General features: G+C 39.3%; 1 protein-coding gene across 4 annotated transcripts in view; it reads right to left on the bottom strand.

Moving 5' to 3' along the window:
• Positions 1 to 7,925: 7,925 nt before the first annotated feature.
• The window catches only part of LOC126377024 (mushroom body large-type Kenyon cell-specific protein 1), a 263,548-nt gene continuing 245,497 nt past the window's right edge, over positions 7,926 to 25,976 (bottom strand). For 3 of the 4 annotated variants that reach the window (XM_050024633.1, XM_050024636.1, XM_050024635.1), the window contains 2 exons: positions 20,881 to 21,021; positions 7,926 to 14,342 (listed from right to left, as the gene is read on the bottom strand). In XM_050024633.1, coding sequence (XP_049880590.1) covers positions 12,989 to 14,342; positions 20,881 to 21,021 — 1,495 coding nt within the window. In that variant the 3' untranslated portion in view covers positions 7,926 to 12,988. The remainder of the gene's footprint in view (positions 14,343 to 20,880; positions 21,022 to 25,976) is intronic. The other variant, XM_050024634.1, reaches the window with a different exon arrangement.

The following is a 25,976-nucleotide window of genomic DNA, read 5'->3' on the forward strand; positions in this document are numbered from 1 at the left end:
AAAAAATGGTGAGCATTTAAATAAATCCGAATAAGTCACAGGTGATTGACCGAAAATTAACCAGGAAATGGTCGTTCATTCACATTTCATGGATTCGCCATTTTCCTTGACATTTTCAAAAAATTCAATCGAACGCCGCGATGTTTTTGAACGAACTTTAATACACGGAAGTTTTTTAAATGTAGAATTGTATTTTGAACTTTTGAAGATTTAAACATATTATTATATTTTTTACGTTATTAATGAGGGTATGCCAATTTATTTTGAATGGGTGTCGTTAATTAGGCTGGTCATACTTACACATATATATAGGTAGCTACATAATCATCATTATACCCAAGTAAGTCTAGCAATAGTCCTTTTGCTGTACGGAGTACGATTTGATAGCAGGCTATCGGACAAACATAATAAACGCCAGAAATTAAACCTAACGGATTTACATATGAAACTGCCATATTATACTAGATTTTTCACCGCGCAATCTATCACCCTTGGATAATAAGCACTTCTTGTGGCGCATTGGTATCATTTTAGGTAAGCGACCAGTGTCGCTTCCTATTTTGGGCCTTAGTTGGCTAGATCCCGCGGCAGCCTCCTTCTTAGTCTTAGTTGTGTGTGCTCATCCATGACGGTACTGATAAGTATCGGCCTCCAAAGGACGTAATATACGATCCCGACGACCCGATTACTCTAGCCCTAGAGGCGGCCAATCAGCTCGCGACACCAAACACTTCAGAACCCCGATACCGACCCCGCCGGCGTTGTCGTCGATTTCCCTCATTCAGCGCTTATCGCTATCGACCCACTAGGGTCGATTAATCCTTTCAATATTCTTCCTCTCAGACGACGCCCTGAGCCGAAATTCGCGTCCAACTGGGCACCCTCAGGCCTGTTGTCTTAAACGTTGTACCGGGTGAGAGCATTCAGCGCTCCTCATAAGCTCATCCATGAGCGGCCTCGCTAGAATATTAGGATGGGCTGATAATTCTGTTTTTGTAAGAGCAGCTTACATTTTTTAACTCTTCATGTACTGTTGGAATTCCCAACTCTTTGTGTAATCTGCGAAACCTAGAATAAGCTATATTTAGGAGGCCAACATAGAAAAAACCCGAAAGTCACCAACTCACACGAGGATGCGAATTACCGAGGAACGTCGCGTGTCGGGGCTTGTATTCCCGACTAATTGTTTACAGGTATTTTTACTGTTTCAGGGCAGCACGATTGATGGTGGGCTCTCGAACTATTGTGCTTGCAAATACGCGAGGAATGGGTGTGGGATAAGACCTAAGGAGTGTTTGGCACGGATGAATATTACCGTGGTCCAGTGGTTTGAGCGTTCAGCTCACGATCCTGAGGTCCCCGGTTCAAATCACGATGGGGACTTATCACAAAAATCATTTTGTGATCCCTAGCTCAGGGGCCAAGGAGGGCAGAGGGGGGGGGGGATCTGGCTGATCACCTGATTGTCCGAAACTAAGACGATCCGTGCTTCGGAAGACACGTTAAGGATCCCGGTTACTACTTCCTGATGTAAGTATGTAGTCGTTACATGAGTCATGTCAAGGGCCTTTGGCGGCTCAATAGTAACCCTGACACCAGGTTATGATGGGGTTGGTATTCCTCCTCACAACCCACCCCTCCACGAGCTTTCTGTTTGACCACCGTGATAGGTGGTGAGCCGTATCGCCATCTATAAAGGTCGAGCCAACTGTGTTAGTGAAAACTGCATTTAAGATACATTAATAACTGAGTGATTAATGGGACAATGTGGTGGGCAGAGCCATAAGTACCAAAAGTAGCTGCAAGTCCTAAGATGGATATCATGAATCTTATGGTGACATGGATCAGCCTAGTGCCCTTAACAATTTTTCCATCATGTTACAAAGTACACAATCCCTCTATCGGATTTCACGACATGCCCGGGAAGACAGCTGAAAGTGTTCTATGTATTTTTTTCGCTTCCAATCCAGGATGGAAGCTAGTTATTTAGTTTTAAGTTTACGCAGTTATTATCATAATTAAAGCACATAATAACGGGTTCTTACCGCGTTTAAATGGGGATATGAGACTCCCGATATTTCGACACTGTTGCAAGTGCCATGATCACGGGATGACTGATGAGATTGGAGTGGAGTAGGTAGATCCATAATTTTCTACGGGCAGACATATCTGTCTACCCTCTTTCATTTTCTAGTGTTAGACAGAAAAGAATCGATCGACTTAATATCGACTGATACATCACTATGCTAATGAACATCACGTACTTTGACATATATCTAATTCTTACCGCGCATTGAAGGTATTGTAAAATGTTATCTTATTGAAATATAATCACTACTTGTACGGTCACGAGCATTAATATGTATACTATACACTTTGGTACCATGTCACATTAACTTTTTTGACAAATTGAACTGTAAGTCTCACTACCTAAATGTCAAATATGTTCCAAATTTGACACACACACACACAAACCCGGGCGAATAAAATATCTTTAGTGTGCAACCCGTTGGACGTGTGATGTCAACTGAATTCCGTCGTGTTACTGGCCAATGTAAATATTTGGGGGGTTTTTAAAATTCTTGCCTAAAATTAACGTGTGTTTCATAAAATTTATGCCTGTCGATTACCCGTCCCATTCCTTTCGGCGGATTAGAAAATGACGGGTTTAACTTAAAATAAAATTAGAGGGTGTGTACGGTCACGAGCATTAATATGTACTATACACTTTGGTACCATGTCACATTAACTTTTTTGACAAATTGAACTGTAAGTCTCACTACCTAAATGTCAAATATGTTAGTGCGACAGAGTCCTAAAGTGGGTACATTATATTGCTCCTGACTGTACTGAACTGGGGGTTTAAAAAGGCCACGAAGCAATTCATCTAAAAAGGAATATTGCTATTTGACATTTGTTTGCATTGCGCACTTTTGTATGCCCAAATGTCAAATAGCAATATTGCTTTTTTAGATGAATTGATTCGATGTGGCCATTTTAAGCCCCCTGTTTTAATATTACGTAGTTATGTAAGTATCTAAGCAACCGGCCTGTCCTTTATTTTTCGGCTTTAGCTCAGCATAAAAAGAACTTACTTACTTTTAATCGCCTTACTGCACTCCTACGTCGTTACTTTTCTTCGCTTATCATCGCATGCCCACGGCGCATTAAAATTGGTGTGCATTCGTACAAACTTAAGCTTTTTCGTCGAAACGACTAATTCGCGCATTGAAAATAAAACGAAATTATTCGAAATTCGAAATTCCGCGCCTCGATAACGAAAAGTGCCGGAAAAGTGTTGCCATAAATATTCACTGTTTTTGTGTAATTATGTATACTTAATGTCTGCATACTATGTTTCGAGCTTTCATGAAAACAATGGTCGAATTGTTAGATTAGGCATAATTTAGGTATTTCTTTACCTGTAACTATTGTTTTTTTTTTTGTAAGACGTACCTAGGTAAGCACGTTTTTCAAGTAGGTATGCATATCCGTGTACGTACATACATACTTTACTTTTGTGATTATGTATACTTGAATTTGTTCAGTTATGCTATGCTGCTTTTGCTAATTATAAAGTGTAATATATAATTAAAAATAGAAAGTGTAATATATTGTTATTGATAATAATATACTTACTTACCGTGTTTAGTTGTATATGGTTCGTCTGGGTACTTTCTATTGATATTCTATAAACTAATTAAAACGAAACGTGACGTCAGGTGACCAAATAAAAAAATTGCCAACAATAAAGTTTAAAACACTGTTCTTTTATTGTTGTAGGCGAGTTTTCAATAGTTTAAAACGTTCTGTTTGGGATTAAAATTAAAAAAATATATATTTAGGTAAAACACATACACACATATGTACCTATACATTTACAACATTAAAATATGCACACATTAATATTTAGTAAGAAAAATATTTAATAAGGAAACATTTTGTTAAAAACGTTTTAAATCGGTTGGTTTACATCTATAGGTAAGACCGATGGCTGTTATAATCGAGATCACTATCGATTAGGTATCGATTATCTTGTAATATCGACTTATGCAGCATGCGTGACCGTGACACGGCTGTACATTTAATGGCCTTAAACTGCGTGCTGACAAGCTGTTTTAATTTAACTTTGTAAGAAACACCATTATTAAAGCCTGATAAAAGAAAATATGCAATTCGGTATGTAAGGAAAAGAAGTTACGCTATTTCTGAAATCACTCTCTGGTAACATTCCCAGGGACGTTACATGTTCTTCTTCTTATCGTGTGGGTTGTGAGGTGGATTACCAACCCCATCAAACCTGGTGTCATGGTGTCATTGAGCCCCTAAAGGCCGTGACATGGCTCATGTAATGACATCACTACGTAGTAACCTTACATCGATAAGTAGTAACCGGGACCGTCTTACTGTCGGACGATCAGGTGATCACCCTGTAATATACTAACCAAACTAGGGATCACAAAGTGATTTTTGTGATATGTCCTCACCGTTTTAAGTTTACGCGGTTATTATCATAATTAAAGCACATAATAACGGGTTCTTACTGCGTTTAAATGGGGATATGAGACTCCCGATATTTCGACACTGTTGCAAGTGCCATAATCACGAGATAACTGATGAGATTGGAGTGGTGTAGTCATCCCGTGATCATGGCACTTGCAACAGTGTCGAAATATCGGGAGTCTCATATCCCCATTTAAACGCGGTAAGAACCCTTTATTATGTGCTTTAATTATGTCCTCACCGGGATACGAACCCGGGGTCTCCGGATCGTGAGACCAACGCCCAACCACTGGACCACAGAGGCCGTTACTCGTACACCACGTTACGGTACATCACTGAATATGATGAATGTCCAGGCATTTGGCGGTTCAACAGTAACCCAGACACCAGGGTTGATGAGATCGGTCATTCACCTCGCAGTGACGCTCACATATTTATCTCGATAGATTAATGTATTACTCACGCGATGTGTTGGTCATCTTTTAAAAAGCATAACACACGACTACAGGGACAGTAGATGGAAGATCAGAGTAGGTGGAAGTTGTCTTTTATGAGTTTTAAATACTTAATTGAATTTTTTTTCAGTGCCAGTTGCATATTATGCTTCTACATTATGTTTATAAATTTTCTACTTCGATAAACTTATTAAAAATAATACAACTCGATGTTGTTCTAAAAAGCTCTCTGACCAAAGCAGACCTCACCTTCCAGACGCCATTTTATTTAAAAAAATTAAAAAACCCACGAACTATTTTTAAAAACAAAAACAAAAAGCTATTCGAATTTCGAACACGAAATTGGCGCGTTGGTCCCCCTACGTTGCAGCTGCGTAACCAAGGTCAGTGCCATTATGGCGGGTGCATTGCCCAAAGCGCGAAAAATACGCGCGCACACAAATGCACGCTCGACGCGCATGCGCTGTGAATGTGCGCGTGCGCCGGCAAAAAGTATCCGAATTGTAGGGCAAAGAGTAAGGGGAGAAGAAGACTGAAAAAATATTTTTCTTAAACTTTTAAATTGATTTCAAAATCTGTCCCCCCCCCCCCTCATCCGCAGCAATGAAATTACCTCTAATGTCTTCATGTTGTCTACACACACCGATAAGAGATTCTTTCATACAAAAGACATCAACGAGTTCATGGTTTATCTTCCATAACAATGTGTTTTTGACCATAACTTGAAACTACCAAGCCGATTATAATGAAACTTTCACTATTCCCTAAGTTGAGAAATAGAATATTTGTAGTTTCTGGGAAATGTATAGAGAATGCCTCCTTTTAAAAAGTGGGTTACAAGATCTAACTTGTTGTGTCTTTTCTTAGTAGACTCTCTAGATAACTGCAGACTTTTTGAACTCATGAAGAAACTTCTAGAAACAGTATCTACCTATTTGCGCCTCTACCACCCTTCACTAATCTTTGGCGGATACAAGAAACAAAAAACCACCAGCCGAAGTACCCGAATTACGAGTACATTACTTACATACACACAGGCGCACATCAAGTGAGTCAAGAGCAGGAGGGTAAGGTCACGGACACCGCCAGGATTCGTCTTTTTTCGGTTGTTTTCGGCGGCTTTCGGCTCTGTTCGAGCGCTCGCGCAGTCCGGACTGGGCGGTGATTTCTTTTTATTTTTAAAACCTCCTTTGTTCGGTTATATTATGTTACTCTTGTACCTGCATTTAGGTAGAATGTGTCCGGCTTAGCTAATCCTTGACCAATAATCTTGGGCCCAAAACCATTTGGGTTGCCGTGGCTCCGCCCGCGTCGATGCGAGCCAATATCATGGTGACGTCATGGGTTGATGTGAAGCATTTTCGAGTGGAATCTATCTATAGGTACTTAGTTATTATTATGAACAGGTAAAGAAGGTAAGAACCTCTGTGGTCCGTGGTTGAGCGTTGCGCTAAGTTTAAGTTTGCGTCAATTTCTACCGATCCAGAGGTCCCGGGTTCGAAAGTTTCGAAACCCGGTGGGAACATAACACAAAGTAAGATGGAAAGCACATTAACACGTTGGTCTCGGTTACTACTTATTGATATAAGTACGTGGTCGTTACATGAGCCATGTCAGCGGCCTTTGGCGGCTTAATAGTAACCCTGACTAAGTAGTAACCGGGACCAACGTCTTAACGTGCCTTCCGTAGCACGGATCATCTTACTTTCGGACAATCAGTTGGTCAGCCTGTAAAGTCCTAACCAAACTAGGGATCACAAAGAGATTTTCGTGATGTGCCCCACCGGGATTTGAACTCGGGACCTCCGGATCGGTATAACTTAAATAAAATTAGGTGGTGTCTGTACGAATCAGCACCAGTACTTGAGGTACCTACATAATATGAATGAATCCTGTACGAGAGAAGCCGTGAGCACTATATCTAGTATATCCATATCTAGTATCTAGTATAATAATAAACTAAGGTAAGATAAAGTATTTACTTACATACCGACTTGAAATATAAGATTGAAATAATTTTATTGCTCTATGTCACCTATTATGTAGTGTTGAAGTACAATAAAGCGTTTTGGACTTTATCACAGGCTATATAGCCCACTGCTGGGCATAAGACTTCCCAAATGAAAGCAAACTGAGTCCAAAGCTATTGAATCAAAATTCCGTAATCTATTTTTAGCTCCAAGTAAACATTCCTGTTAATTTTATACAGAAACAAGTTCCATTGAACTCGCACAAAAATAACTTCCAAATTAAGCCCACTCATATACGGGTTTCATTTTCTCGCATTAAAGTCAGCGGGCGGCCATGTTGGATATATTTTTTTAATAATAGTGCGTCCTTGGCAGCAAGCGGTGCGCCTCCGGCGAAAAACTGACAAAAAACCAAAATTATCTTTCTTGATGTGTGTTATTTGTGGTTTTTCTTATTCTTCTTTTTTAACAAATTACAGCTACTGTTCGGTTTTGTTAAGTTTCCTTTCAATGACTGTATTTTTTTTCAATGACTGTGTTTTTCTGGGTAACCTGTTATTTGTGGAGCCTTCTGTCAAATTATCGGGGCAGACTGTTTTTGTGTGGGAATTGGGTTTTAAGGGCAATAAGGTATTTGTCGTAAGCCAGTCATGGCATGTGCCGAGCATTTTTTTATATTGGTTCTTATTGTAGTGTCTTGTTCAATACAACATTGTAGTAGGTAACTTGTAGAAGTTCTAGTAAGACTGGAGATTCAATTCGTTTTCATTACTATACTTACCTTTTGTTTTTTTTTAGCGTTTATAAGGACGAGCATCTGTAGATATATTACTTTTAAAATTAGTGCATTATTTTCATGTATTTATGACACATTTTTTAATTGTTTACGGCACCAATAACTTTAATTGAGATATAAATCTTTGATAGACGTCCCACTCACCACACTGTAGGTATATCAGCTATAAAAGGCGAGAAAAAGAAATGAAACGAATAAAAATTCAACAAATGAAAGAAATTTATTGTATACAGGTTTTAAATATCCTCACATTCTTACACCTGCCTATCCAGCCAGTTCATTAAGATATTTAACGTAAGATATAAAGATCTTATAGATAAAGGACATTACATATGAAAAAGTTCACCTCGTCGATGCTACGTAGGTACAGTGTACGTAAGAAACAGGTTTTTCTACAATTTTCTACAATTCCACAATTTCAAATCGATTTTTTAGTCGCCTAGCGACGCATTGGACGTCAGTTATCGAATTATCAAAAATTCAGTCGAAACGTGTCGCAAGCTAGGCTTCCAAATATTCCCCTCTCTTAAATTTGACTAGATTTAATACAATAATATTCAGCCAATCAGTTCTGCACCCAATCGTATGTTTCACTCAGTTTCCCTTCACTTTGAAGTGACCAAGAACAAAATAAATCTATAAACATCACTTTCATACTGAGGAAGTGAAAATATATATTATTTTTATATTAAAAATTAATAATTATTGAGTCGCCTAAATTAACGCGAAATCATCTATTTATTCTGTTATGAAAAATTAAACAATAATAATAAAAACTAAAGGAACAAAATAACAAAAATAGAGGCGAGTAAGGTATATTGAAAAAAAAAAATATTTCATTAAAACTTGTACTCAATAATTAAATAACAATATTATAATTTGATCTTGTTAGCTCCTTTATCGGTTTTTAATAAGTATTATAATAAAAACGCGAGCCGTTCAATGATTCAGTTAACAGAGGCCTATCTCTTACATTGGTCCGTTGCCACATTCTTCTCAACACAATATTAGCAAAGAAAACATTCTCAAAATACGTCCCCAGCTGTGTGATGTGAAATTATTAAGCGTCTTTTGTAAAATAAATATTACTTGAATCTATGTCCGATCGAATTTAACTCCGTCCATCGTCTCGATAAAGATAACATTATATTTAATATGTCTAAAATTAAATGCTTCATGTTGTACATAATGTATTTTAAAAAGAATGTCTTTTACATTCTCAACTGTTTCCGTCCTACTCTCTCACCATTCCATAATTCTAAAATGACAATAATAATGATAAGTCAATTATTGTAATAAGACGTAGGTACAATAATTATTGTTTAAAAATTAATAATCTAGAAATACATACAGATGTAAGGAAAACAATTAGTGACAATAAAGTGAATCTTACATTTAGTGAAACGCATCATTGTTGAGCCTCTTAAATAAAGATATCGATCCTGTGACGTAGCACGTCGGAATATATTGAAGTGTTGTGAATGGGTTGAATATCTTTATTTAAATACGCTCGTTATATACAAAGGTACAGTCACACAACAAACAACAAGTGTTCACCAACTTACAATAACATCTGACAATGTCTTTTACGAGTGTCACGCAACGACACCGCACAATTTTCTTTTTAAATTCAAATCTCTAATTCCGGAATTGGAAAGTCGAATTTAAAAAGTACGAGAGCCGCTGCGTTCGGAAACGGGAGATGCGGTGAAAACGCGCGCATCCCGCGAGTCTTAAGTTTTATACTTTTTAATTAAAAATGCAAATTCCCTTCATTGTCTTTTGTTCCTGGACCAGTGGAGGACCGCCGACAACACTAACCTAACCCTTATGGAGAATTTATTACATTTACGAAAAAAAATTAACAAAATATTAAAGAATTACTACCGGCTACCTATTAATTCAAAATTACACTACCGTTTTTAACTAAAATACTTAAACTATGTGGAAAAATGATTGAACAATATACAATAAAAATGATTCACTATAACCAGTGGTCTCTCCAAGTAGACGGGACTTCTGTTTCAAATGTTCTCGCGTGTGACACTAAAGTGCCACTATTGACATGAGGTATTTGAGCAAAGACAGTTTGACTGTCGTTTAAAAATTTATCTCCTTTGGTTCTTTATTTCCAATTCTAGTCTTTGACAACAATCGTCTTCAGCCTACTGTTTAAAGTAATCAACAGGTTAAAAATGCCTTTGGGTATTTTATAGTTGACGTTACTTGTGTATTATGTTGTTGATTATTTTAAGCTTTGAAGGGACCACGTAGAATAACATTGTAAGTGTTAAGGCGGCGTATACCATTTGTACCGACCCGGCCGGTGCGGTGCACTCGGCTAATTTCTACTACATATCAGTCGCAACTCTCTTTTAACCCGGGATTCGAACCCCAAACACTTTGCACAAAAACAATGACATGTATAACATCTCAATATAATATTATAATTATATATAGGGTTATTTAAAAAATAAAGCCACTTAAAATTAACTAACGTTACAAAATAAGATTAAACAACATAATGATTTGTTCCCGATGCAAAAAAATATTTATATTATCATTTAAAAAAATCTAATAACATTCTAAACGGAATGTTGATTAATATCTAAATTCTCTTTGCAAAATGTCCCATCCTATTATTTCTGTACAACTTATACAAAATAACGTTTGTTTAAGCTATCAACAAATGTCGGCATAACACACAGATTCGTGTACGTATTTTAAAAAAAGTTGTTCGATTTCCAAACGCAATTTGAAATGCGGTCTGGTAGGGCTGTCACAACATCACCAAATTAAATACTTCTACACTTTCCAGCGTACAAAAGTCCCTATCACTCACATAAATGCACATAACGATTAATATAGATATTTTTTTATGAATTAAATGCTAAAAAGACGTCGAAAATTATGAATGAACGAACAAAAGGTGAAGATGCTATCGACTAGTTTAAAATTTTGAATATAAAAATTTTTGATTTCTTTTATAGAGAATGTGTTCGACACCTCGGCATGGGGATATGTATCGTGATTCAGATATAGTGAGTCCAGCGAGTGGAGTGGTCGTGTGGTCGTAGGGCGGCTATATGTCGAAATGTCGAGTCCAGTCTCTGCCGTAGATCTATTTTGCACATCACTCGTGGTCTCCGAAGAAAAATGTACGACATTATTTTAACTTGTATATAATAGATGTATATTTCAATTACATACATAATACAAAGACTTCTTAATTTTCATGAGGCGCACATTTACACATAACTTACAATAAGTATCGTATGATAATTTTATATCCAAATAGTTTTACCTAAATTTATTTTGGGAGAGCGTATACATTATTTTCATTTCGTACTTCCATAATATACTTTTGATTGAACACCAAAAAATTTCACAAATTTGAAGATATCATTTTTTTTGAGGATTTTTGGGCTAATTATAATTTTTAAAGTCGACAAGAATATAATAATGATTATCCATATTTTTGTATAGTCGATAAAACATTTAAAACTTGGACCATGAAAAATAAGAATATATCTTCTTAAGATACAATAATAGTACATAAAATATATAAGTTCACTAGATGTATTTAATGTACGTACGTGTATATAATGATGGGGAAACCCCGCAGGTCGTCAAACAAACCGCATTCGTAATACCTAAATATCACATTCAGTAATATGGAAATCCACGTGTTAGCTTAGACACAGTTTAAATTACTATTTTATACAAAATAATAATTGCACATAAGTCCGAACTTGCTTCGTATACGTCGAAGCCGCGCGCCTGCGCGTCGCGCGTCGCCGCCGGACGCGCCGCCGCGTCTCTAATCTCGATACCGCAACGCCCGCCAAATAGCGCTAATAATTTCATTCAATATATTACCTATCTAATTATAAAAACACCGCACAAAATCTGCAATAGTTCACTTAAAAATCGATAACATTTACACTCATAGCTAGCTTTATAATTAATTTGTTACATTGTTTTTTTTTTCACTTAAAAATATTTAAATAGTTAATTTTTAACGTTAACTTTTGGTTGTCTTTTACTTAAAACAAGGTCAAAAATTGAGGCTCTCCGGATTAGCGATAATTTTGGACAACCCTGGCGTCGGGGTGACACATAGCGATATTCTTTTTTCCAGCCAGTCATTTTACTTTTTTTAAATTTCTTGTAAATACATTTCTAGTTTATTTCCTGTTCCTGTAATTGTTTTGTAAATATATGAACTACGAGTTGTATAATCATTATTTAAAGTCAAAAATGTATATAATTTGTTCAACATTTCGTTGGAAGAGCGCTATGTGTCACCAGACACTTTCTGTTCCTACTGTCTCGGGTATCTAAACTATTATTGTGATATTGCATTAATAAAGCTGTGTATATTGAACTGGTTTGTGATTTTAGGTAACTATTGTGATTATTTGGTGATTACAAGTGTTGGGCAAGATGTCTCGCTTGTTGCGGACTTTTTATCGTTACAAATGCACTCCTTGAAGATCAAAGAGATGATCCAAAACGTAAAGAAAGTAGCAAAAAGCGAGCCACTCTTGCGCATCTATGTGAAGAGATCTGGGTTGAAGTTGAAGCTGAAACTTAAGATTGTATAAATACAGATCCCACTATACATAATACGAGTAACAAAGTTGTAAATGCGAAACCAACCCAGTGAGTACATGAATAAAAGCCAGTATTATTGTCTCTACAACAGTACACAAATAATGCGAGATTTATTTTTAAAGGTCTATTGCACTCTATAAATGTAAACGTCGGTGTACCCGCCTCGTGACCACACCAACACCACCACCTGATAAACTTAAAACACTTCAACACATTAAGTGGAGGCAATAAATTTTAAATTTTAAAATACGTGTGTAAACTTTCAAAATGCCGTTTTAAAAAATGTTGAAGCGTCTTAACCAGATGGTGAGGTCGATATCAGTCGGGAGGTAAGCTCTAATGGTAGCCTAGATACAAAGTTGCTATTATTCATTGGATATGGATAAGTGTATCATCACGATCGCTGCTTTATACCGAGGCCAAGTCATCGTCTGCTTGCATCAGAACCTTGACATTTCGAGCCGCGCCCTCTCCAACGGAATGTACTTTACATAATATTATCACAAAGGCTGAGGAGATCGGAACGTCTCAGAATCTGCACCTGCGCCGAGCACAACGCCGGGGACAGCGGCGTGTCCTCGGGTGGCGTGCCAGCGTGCTACCTAACCCAGGGCGCCGCCGCCGGACCAGAGCGGGCGGGTGGTGTACTAGGCGCGGTCGGGCGGCGCGGGCGCGGGCGCGTCGAGCGCGGCGGGCGGCGTGGGCGTGCCGTTGCGCTGCGGCCGCAGCTTGTCGGCGCGCAGCCGCTGCACCACGTCGCGCAGGTCGGCCGCCAGCTGCACGTCGCCGGAGTCCACGCGCGGCCGCCGCGCCGCCGGGCCCTCGTCCGCCTCGCCGGCGCGCCGCCGCGCCTCGTCCTCGCCCGCCAGCCGCCGCAGCAGGCTGGGCGCCTCGCTCGGCAGCGGCGGCCGCGGCTCCGTCAGCCGCTGCAGCAGCGACCCCGCGCCCGGCCGCTCCAGGCTCGACCGGATGATCCCCTCTAGGAACGACCCGTTCGCCGGCGGCGGCGCCTCCTCGCGCAGGCGGCGCATCATGTGCGACGCGTACAGGTCCGGCGCCGGCGGCTGCGCGAACTGCGCGCCCGGCCAGAACGGGTACCCGGCCGGGTAGCCGGGGGCTTCGGGGCCGTTCAGCCCGTTCGTGAACGGCTTCACCGGCGGCTTCGGCGGCGGCGGCTTCGGCGGCTGTGGCTTCGTCACGTCCTGCTGCGGCTTCGGCTCGCGCTTCCTCGGTCGCATCAGGTGTCTCTCCTTCACCTTGTACTCGAGTGTCGAATGCGGCACGCCGTAGTAGGAGCCGGCGCGGTGCACGGACATCTCCCCGCGCTGCACGGCCTTGACCGCCTCCACCAGGCTGTCGCGGTCGTAGTTCCTGTACTTGCCTCGCTTGGGCCGCGTGCCCTTGCCCGTCGCCGGCTGCCCGTTGTTGTTGCTCTGTGCGCGGGAGTTGCTCGGCGAGGGGTAATTCCTATTCTCCGGCGGTGTCTTGATGACGGACACGTGGCGGTCGGGCCTCATGAAGGAGAGGTCGTTCTGCGCCCGGTCGACGGGCCGGTCGAGGAATTTCTGGCTGATGCTCTTGGCTATGACGTCGCTGATTGAGGTGAACAAGTGTTGATTGGTGGGTGGGTCGGCGTAGACTGATGGTGGCAGGATCAGCTGCGAAGGGTTGTACTGGGGCTGTGGTGGCAACAACGGCGTGACGGGAGTGACGGGGGCAGGGGTGGGTTCGTCGGGGGGTGGGAAGGTGGGGATTTTGAGGATGACGGAGGGCGGGGAGTCCCGCTCGGGGTCGGTGTCGGCGTCGGAGTCGTGGTGGTCGTGGCCGAACTTGTTGACCTTGTTGCGCAGCGTGGACCGCGGGATGCCGTAGACGACGGCGGCGCGCCGCGTGCCGAGCCGGCCGGACTGGATGTCTCGCAGCGCGGACTGCAGCTCGTCGTCGGTGTACGCGCGCCGGGCGCCGCTGTTGCTGGCACCCTCCACTGCCGCGCGCTTTAGTCTGCAACAACAGAGGATCCCTCTATCATTTACGTAGGGCATTTGATGTGTGCCTATGGTACTCTTTCTATTTCTCTTCTGTTTTGTATTTCTGTATTTCCTGTGTGTGCAATGAAGTATTTGATATGTTATGTTAGATTGAGGAATATATTATTGTTTATATGTTGTGTAAGCAGTGATACATATTTTTGAGAAGCGAGCGACTTAAATGGCACTGTTCTTCTGATTCAAAAATAAAACTTAGTACGTGATTTGGAAACGAACATAATAATGCAATATTATTGCGTTTGTTTATGTGTGTAATGGTGCTAATTCCTGTACACACCATCTAATTTTATTTTAAGTTATAGGTACCTGTCATTTTCTTATCCGCCGAAAATGATAGGGACAGGTAATCAATCGACAGGATAACATTTATGGAACACACGTTAAGTTTAGGCAGAAATATAAAACAAAGCTCTAAAATTTTACATTGGTCAATAAACCTACAGAATTAAGTTGACAGCACACGTCAATCGAGTTGCATACCAGCGAGATACCTATTTGACTCGTCTGGGTTATTTATTAATTTAAAAATGTCGGTGGATAAGAAAATGACAGATATAATTTAAAATAAAATTAGATGGTATGTATTGGAATTAGCAGTAATTTCTAAAAAGAATGAATAAGACGTAATCAGAACACATGTACCTATGTCAATAGGGTTGACAGTCGGCAATCGTTCGTTTCATCGAAAACATTTCGCAACCCTAATCCGAAAGATAAGAAGTGCGAAATATTTGCTATTGGCATCGTAGATAACAGTGGAAATACTAATAATGTTGTCGTATTTAAAAGGCGTATTTGCGCAATCGTCCTACGTTCGTTATGGGGTAGAGAAAAAGTATTTAATGCCATCCTTAAACATAAAAAAACAAACATAAACAGCCATTACACGTCCCACTGCTGGGCACAGGCCTCCCCTCAATTAACCGGAGGGGGTATGGAACATACTCCACCACGCTGCTCCATTGCGAGTTGATAGAAATGCAACGGCTTATCGTGCTTTCCGAAGCACGAAATCATCTCACTTTTTCGGAAAAATACCTGCAAACAAAGGACAGTCTCACAAAGTGATTTCAACCAACCACCCAACTTTAAATACGTGCTAAAATCAGCCATCATTATCTGCTTAGCATTATCCCGTTTTCACAGAGTCCGCTTTTCTAAACTGAAAATTCGACCCGTCTTTTGCAGAAGCAACTGCCTGTCTTACCTTCTAAACTATAGGCAGATTTTGTTTTTTGACGTGACTTATTGTAGATTTGCCGCAGATGGCATTAACTACTTGGCCGGACAAATGGGGAGCGCTGAAGGCTCTCACCCGGTACAACGTTTTTAAGACAACAGGCCTGAGGGTGCCCAGTTGGGCGCGAACCTCGGCTCAGGGCGTCGTCTGAAAGGAAAAAATATTTGAAAGAATTAATCAACCATAGTGGGTCGATAGCGATAAGCGCTGATTGAGGGAAATCGTCGACCACGCCGGCGGGGTCGGTATCGGGGTCCTGAGCTAAACTATAGGCAGAGGCGCTTCTCACCAGATATGTTTAAGACTCATGTAATAGAGGGCTAGCCTATTGCCATTGACCGAACACAACTCCTGGAAACCACGTGATATCAATTAATTATGACCTAAGCATGAATTCAAACTCGTATAGTCGAATTCAGTGGTTTAGAGGTCGAGCTGAAAAACTGATAACACGTTTATGTACAGTCATGAGCAATATAATGTACCCACTTTAGGACTCTGTCGCATTAACATATTTGACATTTAGTGAGACTTACAGTTCAATTTGTCAAAAAAGTTAATGTGACATGGTACCAAAGTGTCTACATATTAATGCCCGTCACCGTACTCGTACATAGCCATGAAAATTGTTAACAAAGATACTAACACTCATATACTACTCTCAAAGAAACTTGATTCGGCAGAATGGATCTCAATCTTGAGGGTACAAATTCGAGTTACCGGTTTACATGAAAGTAACTAGTATTATGAAGTTAGCTAATAATAATTTGTGGGCATCTCCTTTCATTTTAAAACTTTTATATGAATATAATTTGCCAACGTCGTATTAAAGTTGCCAGATGATCTAAAACCGCTTCGAACCCCAGACTTTCCCCTCGCCCCTAAAACAGACTCTTATAAACATATCTACCAACCCATCCACACTGGCACGGCAAATCAAATTCTATCACTCCTTATTAAGGTTGCAAACAGCTTAGCAATACCCATCGTCTTCGATTTCATCTTAAGTTTTACTTTCTTATTTTTCTCCGGGATTCTCAGTTGATATTAGACCTTGGTTTATTGGGTTTAAGGTTGGTTTTGGTGTGTTTGCAGTTGAAGATGCAAGGGCATTGCACTGGGCTATTGCATTTTTATTTGTTTTGGAGCGACCCAGATCGCGGGCAGAATGAAATTATTCAGTTATCGATTGGTAGTATGATATCTCGAGTGAAGATATTGTCTCGTCCTTTATATGTTAAGGAGGTGCTTTGAAGGATTATGTTTGTTTATTGTTAAATTATTCTTATTAACAGCCTCCGTGGTCTAGTGGTAAGAGCGTCAGGCTCACGATCTGGAGGTCCGGGTTCGATTCCCGATGGGGACGTAAGGACTTTTTCAGGCTTGAATCACCTGATTGTCCGAAAAAGTAAAAATGATTCCGTGCTTCGGAGGGCACGTTAAGCCGTTAGTCCCGGCTATTAGCCGTAAAAACACCTCCACCAACCCGCAGTGGAGCAGCGTGGTGGAGTATGCTCCATACCCCCTCCGGTTGATTGAGGGGAGGCCTGTGCCCAGCAGTGGGACGTAGGTATATAGGCTGTTTATGTTTGTATGTATGTACCTAAATCATGAATTAAAGTTCCTCCTCCAAGGTTCAAAGCCCTGCCCACTATCACATTTCAAGGAACACAATTTCGCAACAAGGAGTCAAACAGTGGACTGCTGTTCGCGATAACGTTTCTTTCGTAACGCTCCACATTCGTTACACAGGTCATCGACATGAGATATGAGGTCCTTGGTCTTGAAAAGTAGGTATTTTAATAGGTAACGTCACTTGCTAGTTCACTTTGTATTGGGTATAATGGCTTCGATTCCTGCAGACACCTCCTAATTTTACTTTAAGTTATACCTGTCATTTTCTTATCCACCGAAAAGGAAAGGGACGGATGATTGACAGCTCTTAATTTTAGGAAGAATCAGTAAATGAATGAATAACCCGGGCGAATAAAAAAAATATCTCTGGTATGCAAACCGTTTGACGTGTGCTGTCAACTTAATTCTGACGGGTTATTAGCCAATGTAAAATTTTTAGACGGTTGTTTTAGATTTGTGCTTAAAATTGACGTGTGTTCCATAAATTTTATGCTTGTCGATTACCCATCCCTTTCCTTTTCGGCGGATAAGAAAATGACAGATATAACTTAAAATAAAATTAGATGGTATTTACAGGTATTAGCACCAATGTATTTAAATGTCTTGGGTAAAAGGAAGGTAAGGAAGCCACTCCAGTTGGAAGACTGGGCACCCTCAGGCCTGTTGTCTTAAACGTTGTACCGGGTGAGAGACTTCATCCTCCATTTGCCCGGCCAAGTAGTCAATGCCATCTGCGGCAAATGTACAATAAGTCACGTCAAAAAATATAAAAAAAATATATCCAGTTGGAAGAACGCTTTACTCTGGGGTCGCAATTGGGTTGTGTACTTTCTTTTTTGACGTGACTTATTGTAGACTTGCCGCAGATGGCATTAACTACTTGGCCGGACAAATGGGGAGCGCTGAAGGCTCTCACCCGGTACGACGTTTAAGATAACAGGCCTGAGGGTGCCCAGTCTTCCAGCTAGACTGGCTTCCGTATACCCAAGACATTTAAACACATTATACCCAATACAAATTGAACTAGCAAGTGACGAACTAAGATCGACCTTCATCATATTATTTACGTGAGTAATTGTTTATGCTATAAATATATACTTTATTTGTTGCTATATGTACTTACTTACTTAAGTACTTTTTTATTAAGAATATTTAACACATTTGAGCGTAACGTGGATTGTATTTTTTAAATGTCTTTATTTTTTTTACAAACGTATATTATTTTTATACTGTGCCTACTTAAATTTTTATTAAGAATGGCTTTTAAAATTGTTGTCTTGTTTTTTCGAATCAAGTTCTTGTTTACGGAAATCTTGAAATGTTTCGATCAGGAAGTTAATTTAAGTTTTTAAGCAATTTATAAGGTTAGCGTTTCGGAAACCCATTTTGACGCCATTACGTTTAATTTTAATTTCAAGCACATAACCCGGGCGAATAAAATAGGCACCTCGCTAGTATGCAACCCGTTTGACGTGTGCTGTCAACTTAATTCGTGTTATTGGCCAATATAAACATTTGGGGGGTTTTTAAAATTCCTGCCTAAAATTAACGTGTGTTTCATAAAATTTATGCCTGTCGATTACCCGTCCCATTCCTTTCGGCGGATTAGAAAATGACGGGTTTAACTTAAAATAAAATTAGAGGGTGTGTACGGTCACGAGCATTAATATGTATACACTTTGGTACCTACCCTGTCACATTAACTTTTTTGACAAATTGAAATGTAAGTCTCACTAAATGTTAAATATGTTAGTGAGACAGAGTCCTAAAGTGGGTACATTATATTGCTCATGACTGTACTGGGATTAGCGCCAGTATGGAGAACTGTCAAAATTTAGGAACACTCATTTTCAGATTCATAAATGAGGCCCCTAATGTCAAATTACAACGGCTCACTACCAGTCTACCAGACACGTCGCGTCGACCACCGACCACCCATAACACTCACTAACATTAACGCATTCTTCAGTTACACAATTTTGTCACTCAACCCGTACCTATCACATGTCAGCTGTCAAAAGTTCACTGAACCCGAAGCCAATCTGCGTTTCGTTTTCATGGTATAATGGGTGCATTGACTTCGCATTGTTTTAGTAATCTGAGAGTCATAATTCAATAGGAAGTAGTATTATGCGAAGTTATGGGCAATATACCCTCTTGGTGACCATAGAGAATTGTTAATGCCCATTTCCCTTCCAATATGTCGACTGCTAGAATATTGTTACATTTATAATATAATATGGGTGAAGTGTGTTCTAGGACTCCTGCATTGTATTGTATTGTATTTGCCTAGGAAATGATTTTGGCTGACAGAAATGGCCTATTATTGTATTGCTCGGCGACAAAGATTTTATTTTATTTATTATTATAATAAAATAATATTATTTCTTCTAGTTTTTATTACCTTACAGCTGGTGTTGCTGTTGTGCGAACACGAGAATGACTGGACGGGATGGGATGGGACTTTCCAGGCTAGGTTCCCCAAAAAACAATATAGATGGCATTGTCCAGATATCACGTGATAATTACCTATTTTCTTATTGCTCGCGTATATAATTGTTCAAAAATATTACGTAATGTCGGAAGCATAATTATACTTAAAGGGTGTTAGTGACATAGTAACGAATACTGAGGGGGATGATTCAGACCATGATTCTGAGTTAATATCAAGTGGAATTTTCCGTCGCAAAATACATGAGTTTTTTTTGTTTTTTTTTTTAATGTATTTTCAATTCTATACTTTTACGATGAAAATTCCACTTGTTATTAACTCAGAGTAATGAGCTGAATCATTCCCCTCAGTATTTGTTACGATGGTCTCTTTGGGTCGCCCCCTTTTGCGTTCTCTCTTTCTTTTGAGAATAGTTGATAAAAATACATTTGACACATTAATACCACTCCCATTTTAATAGGTATCCCATGCGGATTATTTTCAGCATAATAATGCACTTGTGAAATTAGGCGATGGTTTACATTGATAACTAGCGGTAATTGACGCGAATTAAGGCCGCATAATATACATGTAGGTAGATGGTAGATGAAAAATTACTAATCCATTTAGTGACGTGTTTAAAGCTATAAGCCATTTTCGTACTTTACTAGGTTATTAAAAGCAGTTTGTAACTATCACTAAGGCCTCCGTAGTCCTGTGATTGAGCGTTGGGTTCGTGATCCAGAGGTCCCAGGTTTCATTTGGAAATGAAATGAAATGTAATGTACCTGTCTGTCTGTGTCTGTGGTGTCCGGAAGTAATAAATGTTTCTTTCTTTCTTTCTTTCATTTGTTTTTACAGATAAAAACAAATTAGGTACAATCTTTATGCGATATTAAATAGATAACTTCATCGGGAAATTATCACTTTGTGATCCCCTGGATGCACCTATGGTGTACGATCTGGGTGTGATGTACGTGGGAGTGATGTTTGTGGGTTTAATCAGGGATAATATCACTTTGTGATCCCTGAGTCGTTTAGGACATTACAGGCTGATCACCCGATTGTCCGAAAGTAGGATCATCAGGATGAACAAGATGATCCAGGGGGGGTCATACCCCCATGAACCCCGCCCGATCCACCCATGGTATGAGATCTGGGTGTGATGTAGGTGGATTTCCTTACCTGGCGTCCAAGTTCTTGGCGTCGGGCGGAGGGGTCCCGCTGGTGGAGGACGTGGACTTGGCGCTCAGGTCGAGCGGCTGCTCCACTAGCGTGGGGGATGAGCTCGCGGCTGGCACCTTCTCGCCCACCTCGGGGAGCCTGCTGGTGGAAATGGTCAACATTAATAGCTGAGTAACAGACTCGGAAACAGAAGGCTAGATGAGGTGTGGGTGCTTAGTTCATCTCGGAGGTACCTCTGACTACCACGTGTCATGTACTGGGTTCAAGATAAATAATGAAATTGTGATTACTAAATCAATGACCCATCTAAAACTATTTAAAAACATTTTCTTTTTTCTGTTTAACTTATTTACGAATTTTAATCAAGAAATCATCAAACAATCATCATCATTTTCTTCTTTGTTTTTGTTTTTTTTTGTCTCTGCTTACCCCGGTGGGAAAAAGGCGAGAGTATATGTATGTATGTATGTGTTAATCAAGAAAAACTTAATAATAAGTCACGTTTTTCTATGACGTCCTTTTTCCGTGACGTCCGTCCTTTTCCTTTTCGGCGGATAAGAATTCAAATTCAAATTCAAATTCAAATTCAAAAATATCTTTATTCAGTAGGTAACATAGTTACACTTTGAATCGTCAATTTTACATAACGAACGTCTCATCCGCCTAAAACTACTGCAGCTTCTCACAACCTGTATAGCCGGGGAAAAGAAGCTGCAAGAAAAACCTCGGCACAGGGCCCTAGACGTTCTTTAAAAAAATAAAAATAAACATAAAACATAAAATATTGGTATACAATTGAGTAATTTAGCTGCCTAATATCAGTTCTCAGACAGTTAATCCCATGCATTCATATCTTCTAAATAATCACTAACTTTATAATAACCTTTTTTGTAAAGTTTTTGTTTAACTACTGTCTTAAAACAGTTGAAAGGCAAATTCTGAATGTCAATGGGAATCTTATTGTAAAAACGTATACATTGCCCCTTAAAAGATTTAGTAATCTTATGTAATCGACTGACTTGTAAAGCAAGTTTATTTTTGTTCCTGGTATTAACAATGTGCCGATCGCTATTTTTTGCAAATAATCCTATATGTTTTTTTACATATATTAAGTTTTCAAAGATATATTGTGATGCCAAAGTTAAAATATTAATTTCTTTAAATTTATTTCTAAGTGACATCTTGGGTCCCAATTTGTAAATCGCCCGAATGGCTCGCTTTTGCAGAACAAAAATGCTGTTCATATCTGCAGCATGACCCCACAGCAAGATGCCGTACGACATTAGACTGTGGAAGTAGGCAAAATAAACTAATCGCGCGGTTTCTACATCGGTTATTAAACGAATTTTTTTGACCGCGAATGCTGCTGAGCTGAGCCTTTTGGACAACTTATCAATATGAGGACTCCATTGCAACTTAGCGTCCAAAGTAATTCCCAAAAATACAGCAGTATCCGTGAGGTCCAATTCCTTATTTTTTACAATAATAGAATCGAGGGGCCTACTAACATTCGATAACGTAAAATAAACATATTTTGTTTTATTTTCATTAAGTAGCAGGTTGTTTACAGTAAACCAATCCACTACCTCTGAAATGGCGTTGTTTACATCGTCAAAGGAATCTTGTCGTCTCTTTACTTTAAAAAGTAAGGAGGTATCATCTGCAAACAGCACCACCTCATGTTTTACAAGACTAGGTAGGTCGTTTATGTAAACTAGGAATAGAAATGGACCTAGAATTGAGCCCTGCGGGACGCCTATAGTGACGTTAGATCCACACGATCTGCAGCCATGCACATCAACCCTCTGAACGCGGCCACTAAGGTATGACTCCAAAAGAGCGATGGCATTATCAGTTATTCCATAGTGACGAAGTTTCGCGATCAAGATATCATGACAAACGCAATCGAAGGCTTTGGAAAGGTCACAAAAGACACCAATAGCATCTTTGGACTCCTCCCAAGCGTGAAAAACATGATTTATTAACTCAACACCAGCATCGGTTGTTGAGCGACCCTTTGTGAAACCAAATTGTTTATTAGACATTAAATTGTTTAAATTGAAATGTTGAAGTAATTGCAGTAATAAAATTTTTTCAAATATTTTACTAAGCGTGGGTAGTATAGATATTGGTCTAAAATTAGTAGGGTCAGAAGTACTACCAGCTTTAAACAATGGAATGACTTTACTGTGCTTCATTAAATCTGGAAACACACCATTGTCTACACATTTATTAAATATACATGATAGATAGGGAGCTATGCAATCAATCACGGAGTTAATGACTTTAACAGAGAGACCATGAAGATCTGCAGTCTTTTTGATTTCTAAAGATTTAAAAGCTCTTAAGACGTCCCTAGGACTCACGTGTGTAAATGTTAGTTTATCTACTTTGGACGTATCTATGTGCTCCCTTACAAGTGATTGAGCGAGTGCAGGAGATGACTTCAAGTCCTTGGTAGTCGAAAATGGAATGTCAGTAAAGAATTTTTCAAAAGCTTCAGCAACTTGCTTATCATTTGTGAGTAGTTTACCGTCAATTTGTAATTGATACTCGAGATCGCGTGCTTTGACTTTCCCAGTTTCGCTATTAATAACTTTCCAAGTCATTTTAATAATATCTGAGCTACCTTTAATTTTACTGCTAACAAACATTGCCTTCGCGGTAACACAAACACGTTTGAAAACTTTTGAATACTGTTTTACATAGTCGTGAAAAGCTACGCTATGATTGTATGTTCTTTCTTCGTAAAGTTCATACAACCTGTTTCTACTCTTATAAATTCCTACCGTCGCCCAGTCACTAAAAATTGGTGTGTCTGCTTTCTTAATTGTTTTTGCCTTAAATACTTTATTAAATTCCGATTTTGTTAGATTAAATAGGGAGTTATATAACAAATTTGGGTCATCACAGTAAGGAAGTTCTGGTAATTTGTTTGACATATTATCTTTGAATTGTTCTAAACGACTACTTGATATGGGATTGCATGTAACATCCTTTTTCAGTGAGCGGTCAACAAATAAGTTGAAAGATATTTGTTGACCACAGTGATCTGACTTTAATTTATTAATTATTAATTTATCACAAGGTTCTAAGTTACTAAAAATATTATCGATACATTTCGCGGACTGTGACGTGATTCGGGTTGGTTCTGAAAAAAGATTTACAAGATTATAACACAGAAATAAAGATTTGAATGTAGTACTTAATGAGCAATTTTCCAGAATATCAATATTAAAATCACCGCAGACGATAACATGTTTGCTTTTATTACATAATTTGCATAAAGCTTCATCAATAACTTTCTCAAATAGATCATAAGATGAAGCGGGGGGTCTGTATACGCTCAATACAATAAGCCGGCTGAGTTCAATACAGGCTAGCTCAACAGTTCGCTCAACTGAGAGACTTACAATATCCGTTCGTTCCTTATATTTTAAACAATTACGTACTAATATTAATGAACCGCCACGGATAGCCGTCTCCCTGCTGTACGAGCTGGCAACCTGGTGATTATTGAAGCAAACGAACTCATGTTTTTTTAGCCAATGTTCAGTTACGCACATAATATCAACACAATTACTGTTTAAAAAAGAAAATGACAGGTATAACTTAAAATTAAATTAGATGATGTCCACAGGAATTAGCACCATTATTATACATACCTATATTACGGGATTTCCCGAAAATGCAGAATAATAAAATCACCATTTCACGCTCTTGTAGGTGTAGCATTTTCCGTTCTTGTCTATTGAAGAGCAATTTGACTTCTTTATTAGACACGTAATTTTATTCCATGTAAGCCTTCCATGGTCTTCCCCTTCCTCTCTTTCCATCTATGATGTATTTTTTTATTTTTTTATTGTGCTGTGTTTTTTATATTATTATTTTTTGTAAAATTACTATTTTAGCAGTAAGATTTGTTTTGTAATGGAAAAAAATAACAGTTTTGTTTATGGTGTAAATAAAAACTTTATCATAAATAAAAATAAAATTGTTTAACAAATGCGCCGTGTCTACAATGTGGTGGCAACCCTTTTTTTTGACGTGACTTATTGTAGATTTGCCGCAGATGGCATTTACTACTTGGCCGCACAAATGGGGAGCGCTAAAGGTTCTCACCCGGTCAACGTTTAAGACAAGAGACCTGAGGGTGCCCAGTTGGGCGCGAACCTCGGCTCAGGGCGTCGTCTGAGAGGAAAAATATTTGAAAGAATCAATCGACAAGGTGGCAACCCTATTCTACACACATACAACTTAAATTCAACATTTTAAACCATTTGTAGAAAATAGCGTCTCCTCGAACGAGTAGGCACGTTCTAGAAAGATCGGGAACATCTTCACTTTATTGTGAACACATGTTTAAACCTGTGCATGCCTTTTCGTCTTTTACAGCCTGTTTATCAGCTTCACACGCCGTTTGGCATTGTGCCTGCCTCTAAATATGAATCTTAGAGCTCCATAACATAACACATAACAATATATTATTATAAGATTTTTTGTATTTAAAACACTTATCCGTGCTTAGGGAAACTCACAAAGAGAAAATTTAAATCGAAAAAATAATCTGACTCGGACGTGTTTGAACTCGTAGCTTTGCCAAGCCGGGACGAGCGTGTTAACCATGGTGTACGACCAGGGGGGTTAAAATGGCAACATCTAGACAAGAAAGCAATTATTGCAATTTGACATTTGCGCATATAAAAGTGCGCAATGCAAACAAATGTCAAATAGCAATATTTGCTTTCTTAGATGAACTGCTTCGATGTGGCCATTTTAACCCCCCAGGTACTTCTCCTGACCATACGGTGGTATAATAGTTAACACGTTCGTCCTGGCTTGACTAGAGCTGCGGGTTCAAGTCCCAATTTTTTTAATTTTTTTTTACTGTATCGCGCCGTATTACAGCGTATATCAATTCCTTTCGGCCTAAGGTTGCCTGGAAGAAGTTGCTGCTTAGCAATAAGGCCGCCCGCTTCTGCTGTCATTTTGTGATTGCCCCTTAAGTTGTGTTTATGTGCAATACAGTGTTTTGAATTGAATTGAATCTCAACCAACCCACACCTAACTGAGCTATCTGTGGTAAAGTAACCTTC

Source organism: Pectinophora gossypiella, chromosome 22 (genome assembly GCF_024362695.1).
Source record: "Pectinophora gossypiella chromosome 22, ilPecGoss1.1, whole genome shotgun sequence".
In the NCBI taxonomy this organism is placed as follows: Eukaryota; Metazoa; Arthropoda; class Insecta; order Lepidoptera; family Gelechiidae; genus Pectinophora; species Pectinophora gossypiella.